This window comes from Anomaloglossus baeobatrachus, chromosome 8, assembly GCF_048569485.1.
Source record: "Anomaloglossus baeobatrachus isolate aAnoBae1 chromosome 8, aAnoBae1.hap1, whole genome shotgun sequence".
Taxonomy (NCBI): Eukaryota; Metazoa; Chordata; class Amphibia; order Anura; family Aromobatidae; genus Anomaloglossus; species Anomaloglossus baeobatrachus.
The window spans coordinates 194,300,227-194,312,473 of record NC_134360.1 but is presented as its reverse complement, the minus strand read 5'-3'; the positions used below and the strand labels follow the sequence as shown (position 1 = coordinate 194,312,473).

At 48.8% G+C, this 12,247-nt stretch overlaps 1 protein-coding gene across 1 annotated transcript in view; it reads right to left on the bottom strand.

Annotated features, from left to right (window-relative positions):
- The window catches only part of MTF2 (metal response element binding transcription factor 2), a 121,212-nt gene that overhangs the window by 25,619 nt on the left and 83,346 nt on the right, over positions 1–12,247 (bottom strand). Inside the window, exons 11-12 of the mRNA XM_075322337.1 lie at positions 10,028–10,195; positions 7,139–7,244 (exon numbers count right to left, since the gene is read on the bottom strand). Of these exons, the coding sequence (XP_075178452.1) occupies positions 7,139–7,244; positions 10,028–10,195 (274 nt within the window). The remainder of the gene's footprint in view (positions 1–7,138; positions 7,245–10,027; positions 10,196–12,247) is intronic.

Here is a 12,247-nt window from a genome sequence, read left to right as displayed (position 1 = left end):
TTGTACCAACTGGGGGGGGGGGGGACCAGGGGCAATGAATCAACAGAGCCCATGGTCTGAGGGACCGGTCTGGACTGCAAGGCTTCTAGTATCTTAGCCATAGTCTCAGAAAGTCTGAAGTAGATACTGCAAACTCCGTCCCCACCACCTGGACCATTAGCAGAGACTCCGGCTAAGTAAGTTCCACAAGGGCCGTGCATTGCATACAATTGGGGTCCGTGGAACCTGCCGGCAGTATAGCCGTACATGCTGTACAGGCTGCATAGAAAACCTGTGCTTCTGCACTCTTGTTTTTCACAGACGATATGCTGTTATCTCCCCCGAACAATCAAGGAGGGTATATAGCCAAAGTGCGACCGAACAGTGCAATGTATAGCGTACAAGCATATATCTATATGTGCATTTCGGCACTAGTGGGGTCAGCACCACAGGTGCTGCTTACCGCCCGCACACAGCGGTTGTGTGACCACCCGAATCCCTGCCAGGGTCTTCCCAAACTTGTCTCTTTTCTCAGTCACAGAAAAAACTGACATGAATGGCTGCCGGCGTCCTGTGTAGAGGAGGAGGCCGTGGGCGTGCCCCAGAAAGTGCGGGAATCCGGTTTCACACTGTGTACAGTGAGAGGGGTGGAGTATGCAAAGTATGCTCCATCTCTCAGCGCTGCCGTGCTGTGCAGCGTCACGCCCTTACCCTGACTGGCAGGCCAGTGGGCGGTAACGAAGTGAGAGAAGGCCGCAAAAGCCGGGGACTAGAGTGATAAGCGCGGCCCGGCATATAAGCCCTGGTCGGCGCGGAAGTCCCCGGCGCACCACAAGTCCCAGCCGCGCCTGAGATAAAAATGGCAGCGGCGGTTAGCGCGGCAGTCCCCCAATACTCTAACACACCCAGCACGCTGTAGTGTGCGATGGCACCAGTGCGGGCAGCGCCGCCATCCCTGGCGCACTAACACACCCAGCAGTGCTGCCGTGTGTCTGTGCGCGGTCCCCACGGGGACACAGAGTACCTCAACGTAGCAGGGCCACGTCCCTGAGGATACTCCGCTCCATGTCCAGCAGATTCCCAGGGGCTGTGGATGGAGCACGGCCTCAGTGCCTGGAGACCGATAAGATCCCACTTCACCCAGAGCCCTAAGGGGATGGGGAAGGAAAGCAGCATGTGGGCTCCAGCCTCCGTACCCGCAATGGGTACCTCAACCTTAACAAACACCGCCGACAAAAGTGGGGTGAGAAGGGAGCATGCTGGGGGCCCTAGTATGGGCCCTCTTTTCTTCCATCCGACATAGTCAGCAGCTGCTGCTGACTAAACAGTGGAGCTATGCGTGGATGTCTGACCTCCTTCGCACAAAGCATGAAAACTGAGGAGCCCGTGATCCCACGGGGGGTGTATAGGCAGAAGGGGAGGGGCCTTACACTTTTAAGTGTAATACTTTGTGTGGCCTCCGGAGGCAGTAGCTATACACCCAATTGTCTGGGTCTCCCAATAGAGCGACAAAGAAAAGGAATTTACGGTAAGTAAACAAAATTCCCTTCTTCTTTGTCGCTCCATTGGGAGACCCAGACAATTGGGACGTCCAAGAGCAGTCCCTGGGTGGGTAAAAGAATACCTCAATAAAAAGAGCCGGAAAAACGGCCCCCTCTTACAGGTGGGCAACCGCCGCCTGAAGGACTCGCCTACCTAAACTGGCGTCTGCCGAAGCATAGGTATGCACCTGATAGTGTTTCGTGAAAGTGTGCAGACTAGACCACGTAGCTGCCTGACACACCTGCTGAGCCGTAGCCCAGTGCCGCAATGCCCAGGACGCACCCACGGCTCTGGTAGAATGGGCTTTCAGCCCTGAAGGAAGCGGAAGCCCAGAAGAACGGTAGGCTTCGAGAATCGGTTCCTTGATCCACCGAGCCAAGGTTGACTTGGAAGCCTGCGAGCCCTTACGCTGGCCAGCGACAAGGACAAAGAGCGCATCTGAACGACGCAGGGGCACCGTGCGAGACACGTAGAGCCGGAGTGCTCTCACAAGATCCAAAGAGTGCAAATCCTTTTCACACTGGTGAATTGGATTAGGGCAAAATGAAGGCAAGGAGATATCCTGATTGAGATGAAAAGGGGATACCACCTTAGGGAGAAATTCCGGGACCGGACGCAGAACCACCTTATCCTGGTGAAACACCAGGAAGGGGGCTTTGCATGACAGCGCTGCTAGCTCAGACACTCTCCGAAGTGATGTGACTGCCACTAGAAAGGCCACCTTCTGCGAAAGACGTGATAAAGAGACATCCCGCAGCGGCTCGAAAGGTGGTTTCTGAAGAGCCGTTAGCACCCTGTTAAGATCCCAGGGTTCCAGCGGACGCTTGTAAGGTGGGACTATGTGGCAAACTCCCTGCAGGAACGTGCGGACCTGCGGAAGCCTGCCTAGACGCTTTTGAAAAAACACGGAGAGCGCCGATACTTGGCCCTTGAGAGAGCCCAGTGACAAACCCTTGTCCATTCCGGATTGAAGGAATGAAAGAAAAGTGGGTAAGGCAAACGGCCATGGAGTAAAACCGTTAGTAGCGCACCAGGATAGGAAGATTTGCCAAGACCTATAATAGATCTTGGCGGACGTAGGCTTCCTGGCCTGTCTCATGGTGGCAATGACATCCTGAGATAACCCTGAAGACGCTAGGAGCCAGGACTCAATGGCCACACAGTCAGGTTGAGGGCCACAGAATTCAGATGGAAAAACGGGCCTTGTGACAGCAAGTCTGGGCAGTCTGGAAGCGCCCACGGTTGACCCACCGTGAGATGCCACAGATCCGGCTACCACGACCGCCTCGGCCAGTCTGGAGTGACGAGAATGGCGCGACGGCAGTCGGACCTGATCTTGCGTAACACTCTGGGCAGCATCGCCAGAGGAGGAAACACATAAGGCAGTCGAAACTGCGACCAATCCTGAACTAACGCGTCCGCCGCCAGAGCTCTGTGATCCTGAGACCGTGCCATGAATGCCGGGACTTTGTTGTTGTGCCGTGACGCCATGAGATCGACGTCCGGCATTCCCCAGCGGCGACAGATCTCTTGAAACAAGTCTGGGTGCAGAGACCATTCCCCCGCGTCTATGCCCTGACGACTGAAAATCTGCTTCCCAGTTTTCTACTCCCGGGATGTGAACTGCGGAGATGGTGGAGGCTGTGGCTTCCACCCACTGCAGAATCCGTCGGACTTCCTGGAAGGCTTGACGACTGCGAGTGCCGCCTTGGTGGTTGATGTATGCGACGGCAGTGGCGTTGTCCGACTGGATACGGATCTGCCTGCCCTCCAAGCACCGATGAAAAGCCAATAGGGCTAGATACACTGCCCTTATCTCCAGAATATTGATCTGAAGGAATGACTATCGGAGTCCAGGTTCCCTGAGCCCTGTGGTGGAGAAAAACCGCTCCCCACCCTGACAGGCTCGCGTCCGTGGTGACCACAGCCCAGGTTGGGGGTAGGAAGGATTTTCCCTGCGACAGAGAATTGGGACGGAGCCACCACTGAAGTGACGTCTTGGTTGCAAGGGAAAGAGAGACGTTCCTGTCGAGGGAAGCCGACCTCCTGTCCCATTTGCGGAGAATGTCCCATTGGAGTGGCCGAAGATGGAATTGCGCGAACGGGACTGCCTCTATAGCTGCCACCATCTTCCCCAGGAAGTGCATGAGGCGCCTTAAGGGGTGTGACTGACTCCGAAGAAGGGATTGCACCCCTGCCTGCAGAGAAAGCTGTTTGTCGCCCGGAAGCTTGACTAACGCTTGCTGGGTATGAAACTCCATCCCAAGGTACGTCAGTGATTGGGTCGGTGTCAACTTGAATTTCGGGAAGTTGATGATCCACCCGAACCGCTGGAGAGTCGCCAGAGCGACAGATAGACTTTGTTGACACGCCACCCGAGACGGGGCCCTGACTAGGAGATCGTCCAAGTATGGAATCACCGAGTGGCCCTGAGAATGCAGGACCGCCACCACGGATGCCATGACTTTGGTGAAAACCCGTGGGGCTGTCGCCAAGCCGAAAGGCAATGCCACGAACTGGAGATGTTCGTCCCCGATGGCGAAACGTAGGAAACGTTGGTGCTCGGGTGCGATCGGTACATGGAGATAAGCATCCTTGATGTCGATCGATGCTAGGAAGTCTCCTTGTGACATTGAGGCGATGACCGAGTGGAGAGATTCCATCCGGAACCGTCTGGTTCTCACATGTCTGTTGAGTAGCTTGAGGTCCAGAACGGGACGGAATGACCCGTCCTTTTTTGGCACCACGAACAAGTTGGAGTAAAACCCGCGACCACGTTCCTGAAGGGGAACGGGGAATCACAACTCCTTCCATCTTTAGAGCGGCTACTGCCTGAAAAAGTGCGTCGGCCTGAGCGGGGGGCGGAGAGGTTCTGAAGAAGCGAGCCGCAGGACGAGAGCTGAACTCTATCCTGTAACCATGAGACAGAATGTCTCTCACCCATCGGTCTTGAACATGTGGCCACCAGGCGTCTCCAAAGCGGGAGAGCCTGCCACCGACCGAGGATGCGGTCAGGGGAAGCCGAGAGTCATGAGGAAGCCGCCTTGGAGGCAGTGCCTCCTGCGGCCTTTTGTGGGCGATACTTGGATCGCCACGCATAGGAGTTCCTCCGGCCTTTCTCCGGCCTGTTGGACGAAGAGGATTGTGACTTGGCGGAGGGACGAAAGGACCGAAATCTCGATTGAACTGAGGAGCCCGTGATCCACGGGAGGGTGTATAGGCAGAGGGGAGGGGTTACACTTTTTAAAGTGTAATACTTTGTGTGGCCTCCGGAGGCAGAAACTATACACCCAATTGTCTGGGTCTCCCAATGGAGCGACAAAGAAAATTCCAAACGCCAAAACGATGTTTTTTTTGTCGCTACAATTTTTGCGCAAAATGCAGTAAGAGGCGATCAAAACGTAGCATCTGCGCAAAAATTGTACCGTTAAAAACGTCAGCTCGAGACGCAAAAAATAAGCAGTCATTGAGCCATAGATCCCGAAAAATGAGAACGCTACGGGTCACTGAATACGGCGTAAAACGTGCGCCACTTTTTTCGGACAAACTTCCGATTTTTTTTTAACCCCTTATATAAAAGTAAACCTATACATGTTTGGTGTCTACGAACTCGCACTAACCTGAGGCATCACACCCACACAGTTTTACCATATAGTGAACACAGTGAATAAAATATCTCAAAAACCATAGTGCTATCGCACTTTTTTTTTGCAATTTTTCTGCATTTGGAATTTTTTGCCGTTTTCTAGTACACTATATGGTAAAACTGATGGTTTCATTTAAAAGTACAGCTCGTTCCGCAAAAAATGAGCCCTCACATGACCATATTGACTGAAAAATAAAAAAGTTACGTCTCAGAAAAAGAATGGCGAAAAAAAAAACGGAAAGCGAAAAATCGGCCGGTCGTGAAGGGGTTAATATGGCTGCATAAGCACAATTAGCAGCCCCCATTCACAGATTCTCTGAAATGTAACGCCAGTCACATTAACACACATGAGAGCTACCGATTTTGTTAATCCCATCTCCCAAAGAATGGAATGATATATGATCAAAAAGGCAGAACGATGCAAATACACGTCTGCCCCTTGCAAGAGGTGTATTCGATGATTCATGGTTGCCTAGAATGAAGAACCAACCAGTCTGTCAGCATAAGAACTCTGCTTAAAGAGTCGCAAACACCTTTGATTTTATAAATTCTTTTCCCCAAATATGCATGAAACAGCTATAAAAGCCAACCATGAATATTGCGACAGGGCTGCGCTGATGTCATGATTTGTATAACGCCACCTCCTTCTTTAGTACAGTCTCCAATGACTGCCTGGCATAGAGGGGTATGTGACCCCAAAACATTATCAGCAGCCTCCCATCGATCAACATGCATGAGGATCTAGAACATATGCCATGTTATTCAGGGGAGACTTTGGATGACTGGGTCTGGTCCCTCCATCAACAGTGTTATACAAGCCTGTACTACACAAGGGAGCAGCACTAATAAATGATAAGTAAGCAACTTAAAATACCTGCCCATTTGGTAAAATATTCTTAAAACAGCCCTTGTAATGCACATGGAAATATAAACATGTAGTTACAAGTAGAAATCTGGTACATGAGTGTCCTGTGCAGTTCTGGTGACGGTCATCCCACTGCATTTCATTGTGTAAAATACTAATAAGTCAGTAAATGATAAGTAATCTGAGTGAGGACACAGCCTAAAAACACGTCAGCTAGTTGTTATGGCATTTATTAATGCATTTGAGAAATAAAGGCTGTAGGTTTAGATTTAGAAGGTGGAGAGCAGTTTCTTTCCTTTATATATTGACATTGTAGTTACTTCTACTCAAGCTGAAAACCTGGGAACATGAATTTCGGGGAACCCGTCAGGTGCAATATACATCAGAACCACCAACAGTTCTGTAGTTCTGGGTGCATATTGCTAATCCCTGCCTAACTGTCCCTGTATCTAGTAGCATAGATAAAGAGATCTTTAGAAAAAAGTATTTCTAAAGATCACGTATGATATGCTAATGAGATCAGGGACTAGTCAGAAGGGGGGGGTTAGTTCCGCCCTTTTAACATGTTAGTACGCACCTGTGGGCATGCTAACATGCTATTCAATGGCCATTGCCTTGCGTCATCAGCGGTGATGTACGTACCTGTGTCTAGTCACCAATTCATAACGCCAGACAGTGCGCATGATCTGAGGTCCCTTGCACCCGGCTTCGTAGTGCGCATGACCAGAAGTGTGGAGTATTCTGACCATGCACACTGACCCTAAACCCAGCGTTCTGAAGCAGTGATATCAGACAGAGCTACACGCGTCACTGCTGATGACAATGGGCATTGAATAGCATGTTAGAGCACCCCTGTGGGCGTGCTAACATGCTAAGAGGGAGGAATGAGAGCAGGAACTATCTTGCGACTAGTCCCTGGCCTCATTAGCATATCATAAAGGATCTTTAGAAATACTTTTTATAAAGATCCCTTTATCTATGCTACTAGATACAGGGACATTTAGACAGGGATTAGCAATATGTACCCAGACCTGCTCGTGGTTTTGGGTGCATATTGCACCTGACAGGTTATCTTTAAACATCATATCAGATGATTTACTGCTTACCGGACATGGAGTATTGCAGGTGTCATTCTGGAAGATCTTTCTTCTGTGTGAACCCGGAGGACGACCCACTGGTTTCCGTTTCTTAATTTCAGTATTATTCTCCTCTCTAAAAAGCAATTTCCAACAAATTGATAAGTTAAAAACAACAAATGATATCACAAGTTTAAAGCCTTTATCATAGCATTTACACCACTTAATTTTCCATTATAATGGCATGTCTGGTAAAAGGCATACCAGTTGAAACAAAGTTTACATACACTATTTAAAAACACACATACGCATGTTTTCTCACTATCTGATGAATAAACCTTTCCCATTTTTAGGTCAATTAGGACCCAAAATTATTTATATTTCCCAAATGCCAAAATAATGAGAGAGAATGTTAAGGAATTTTTATTACTTTCTGCAAAGTCAAAAGTTTACATACATTTCATTAATATTTTGTACCATTGCAATTGTAAACGTTGGTTTCGACTGTTTCTGCAAATATATAGAATCATTGTCATCAGGTGTCGTCTTGATGGTGGTTACCTGTTAAATACTGAAGTTTTTCCATCAGCTCCAAAAAAGGCCTCATGCACTTTTTTCACCTACATGTTTTATCAGTTATTTTCATGAATAAAACATGTACTCATTAAAGTTTAGGGTGCGATACATATCAAGTTGTTTTGTGGACCGCGCAAACAGGTCCATTTTTGAAGAGAGAAACAAATCAAACTTCTGCATCAGTGAAAACCATGGAGAGCACATGGGTAGCATTCGCGATTAAAGTGCAACACTCACTATATAACAGCTTTTATAAATGAAAGGCGGTGCATTGCTGCTGATCGATGGGGTCCAAGTCCCTAGGACCACCACCATATCAGTCAAAATAATTCTTGGGCTGTGTGCACAGAGCTATTTACATACTCAATAGTAAGGGTATCTTCACACTTTAGCGATGCAGCAGCGATCCGACCAGCGATCTGACCTGGTCAGGATCGCTGCTGCATCGCTACATGGTCGCTGGTGAGCTGTCAAACAGGCAGATCTCACCAGCGACCAGTGACCAGCCCCCAGCCAGCAGCGACGTGCAAGCGACGCTGCACTTGCATGGAGCCGGCGTCTGGAAGCTGCGGACACTGGTAACTAAGGTAAACATCGGGTATGGTTACCCGATGTTTACCTTAGTTACCAGCTCACACCGCTTAACTTAGCGTGTGCAGGGAGCAGGAGCCGGCACTGGCAGCGTGAGAGCTGCGGAGGCTGGTAACGAAGGTAAATATTGGGTAACCACCTTGGTTACCCGATGTTTACCTTGGTGACAGCTTACCGCAGGCTGTCAGATGCCGGCTCCTGCTCCCTGCACATTCAGGATTGTTGCTCTCTCACTGTCACACACAGCGATGTGTGCTTATCAGTGGGAGAGCAACAATAAAAAAACGAACCAGGGCTGTGTGTAACGAGCAGCGATCTCACAGCAGGGGCCAGATCACTGCTCAGTGTCACACACAGCGAGATCGCTAATGAGGTCACTGCTGCATCACAAAAACCGTGACTCAGCAGCGATCTCAGTAGCGATCTCGCTGTGTGTGAAGTACTCCTAAGTCTATGGGTATGCAGACCACTCTAAAGAGTGAATGTTTGGACCCATACATTTACTACTAACCCCAGGCTGCTGGCTTCCCATAAACTGGCCATTTTAGGAGCAAAGTATCTAATTTTTAAAACTTATTTTCAGTAGCAGTAATGTAGTTCCAAAATTCCTATATTCAATGCTTGCATACCTTATTGTTTCAGAGTGCAGCTGTACAGTGGAACCTCGCTTAACGAGTAACCCAGTTAGCGAGTATTTCGCTTAACGAGCAAAGTTTGCTGTAAATTTACAACTCTGTTTATGAGCAAGCTTTGCTGTACGAGCAAAATACTCACCGCACACACTTCCGGTTCCGTACATCCACCGCGCTCTAACCGGTTCAGTCCACACAAGCACACACACATGCTCACCTTACCTTCCATCGCCGGCTTCATGGTTCTTGTAGTTCGCCGCTACAGGCTGTGTATCAGCAACCATGGCGACAAGGGAGGAACTTGCCGCTGTCAGCCGCTACTCAAAGGCAGCACGCTGGCCAATCAGAGGCAAGCTGCTCCTGCATTTGACGTCAGTGCTCTGGCAGCTGAAGTTCCTCCCTCGTCGCAATGGTTACCCGGATACACATCCTGTATCGGCGAACTGCAAGTTCCAGGAGGCCGGCGATGGAATGGAAGGTAAGGTGAGCATAATACATATATGTATGTGTGTGTGTTTGTGTGAGTTTGTATGTGTGTGGAATGACACAATAGGGAACCAGGATGGGACATTTAACACGTTGTGGAACGAATTGTCTGCATTGCAATGAATTTCTATGGGAAATCTTGCTTTCCTGAACGAGTAACTTGGTTAACAAGCACTCTCCAAGAACGGATTGTTCTTGTTAACAAAGGTTCCACTGTATATTTTTTTAGCAGTACATTGCATTTTCAGTTTGCACCTGTTCACATTTGTCTGGTCAGGTTTTTTTTTTATTTCATATTACAATTGAGCCTATGTACGGCTTTTTGTGCGATGGTAATGCAGGAGCTGTGCACGTCAGAGTGATATTTTGATTGATTGGTGGGAGTCTCAGGACTCGGACCTCCACCGATCAGCAGAACTGGGCACAACTGTTGCTCTGGAATCATTTTTTTTCATACATGAAAATCACTAAAACTGCTGACAAACACTGATGAAAATCAGATAAACACTAAAGGAGACTTAGGCTATTTTTTTGAACATGTAAAAACAAAATCAGAGTAGTCTGAATGAGGGTCCTACAGACTGTACAGTCGTTTTGGCAGCTTCACTTACTGCATATCTTGAGCACCACTTACTTTGTAGCAGGCAGCAGTTTTGATGCCTTTCTGCCCTTGATCTTAAACTCATGGGATGTGCTTTCTTCCTTCTCAAGTTTAATAGCAGCATTTGGGGGAACAGGAGGAACTCGAATTCTCAGACCAAACAAATGTTTCTTCTTCTTAATTTCCTTTCCGGACATAAACCTGAGGGTTGAAACATGGTAACAGACTTTGTACCGCAATACAACTGGAACAGTTTCAACACAATGAGTGTCACAGTGCCCTTATAAATAAGTCGTACAAGAGCGTCCAAGGTTTCATCAGAAACTGTACCAGCTAGAATGTCACGGCTATTGACAAAATCATCAAATCTTTAACCCTGTACTTTATACACCTTCGCTGTGCCACCATCCAGAATGCTGCCACAGGACCACCCTAGTAATGGCACAGGGGTATGCCAAGTCCATAAAGCCACCCCATTACAGAACTGCAAGCCGTTAATGTGCTTCAAAGAAGCAAGATATTCAGATGTCACAACTCCTGTAAAAGAATTGCTGAACCATGTACATTTTTAGAAAACTAAGGATAACAACACTAGATCACAGCTTGGCAAAGAGTAGCCCGTGAGCCACATCCGGCCCTCTGGCTGTTCTAGTCCGGCCCGTGGATCCATAAAGTTGAAGGGTTGAAAACCGTGGACCACTGGCCAAACCCTGCCCTACCCCACCACCTGCTTCTCAATATCTCCGCTATCTGCATCCTCAGGATACAGATAGCAATGAATACACGTGTGGAAAACAGAGCTACAGGCTCCATCTTCCAGAGTGTAACAGCAGATTCAGTGTAGTCACATCATCGCTAGGGAGCTGACCGACGAGAAAGTGGGAGCAAGGAGAGTATGTTGGGTTTTTTCTTCCCATGTGTGCCTGTATACAGGGGGCTATGTGGGGGCTCCTGCTGTACATGGGAAGCTATGTGGGGGCTCCTGCTGTACATGGGAAGCTATGTGGGGGCTCCCGCTGTACATGGGAAGCTATGTGGGGGCTCCCGCTGTACATGGGAAGCTATGAGGGGGCTCCCGCTGTACATGGGAAGCTATGTGGGGGCTCCCGCTGTACATGGAAAGCTATGAGGGGGCTCCCGCTGTACATGGGAAGCTATGAGGGGGCTCCCGCTGTACATGGGAAGCTATGAGGGGGCTCCCGCTGTACATGGGAAGCTATGAGGGGGCTCCCGCTGTACATGGGAAGCTATGAGGGGGCTCCCGCTGTACATGGGAAGCTATGAGGGGGCTCCCGCTGTACATGGGAAGCTATGAGGGGGCTCCCGCTGTACATGGGAAGCTGAGGGGGCTCCCGCTGTACATGGGAAGCTATGAGGGGGCTCCCGCTGTACATGGGAAGCTATGAGGGGGCTCCCGCTGTACATGGGAAGCTATGTGGGGGCTCCTGCTGTACATGGGAAGCTATGTGGGGGCTCCTGCTGTACATGGGAAGCTATGTGGGGGCTCCTGCTGTACATGGGAAGCTATGTGGGGGCTCCTGCTGTACATGGGAAGCTATGCGGGGGCTCATGCTGTACATAGGAAGCTATGCGGGTGCTCATGCTGTACATAGAAGGCTATGCGGGGGCTCATGCTGTATATAGAAGGCTATGCGGGGGCTCATGCTGTACATAGAAGGCTATGCGGGGGGCTCATGCTGTACATAGAAGGCTATGCGAGGGCTCATGCTGTATATAGAAGGCTATGCGGGGGCTCATGCTGTATATAGAAGGCTATGCGGGGGCTCATGCTGTATATAAAGGGACTGTGTCTGGCCTCATACTGTATATAGAGGGATAGCAACACTCAATATTAAGTGATCTAATTATTTTATATTTATATTGTAATATTAATATTGAACATAATTAATTTCAGCATATTGGCTCAGACTTTAGAGTAGTTAGTCTCATGTGGCCCCATGAGAAAATTAATTGGCCACCACTGCTCTAGGCAATACATAGAGAAACCAAGGGAAAAGTTATGAAAGCATACCCTGCTGTAACTAAATAAAAGCATAGTGCATATAAACATAGGGTACTTAGTAAACAGTTTTTGATATTAAAAAAAAAACAAAACAAAAAAAACAAAGCTATCCCACCAACGCCAAGGTGTACCCAGTTGGGATAGTACCTAAAACTCTCCAATATTAAAACCTTACCATGGGTCTAAAATAGGCCTCAATGTGGCTAAGGGCTGAGAGTGAGGTTTTAATA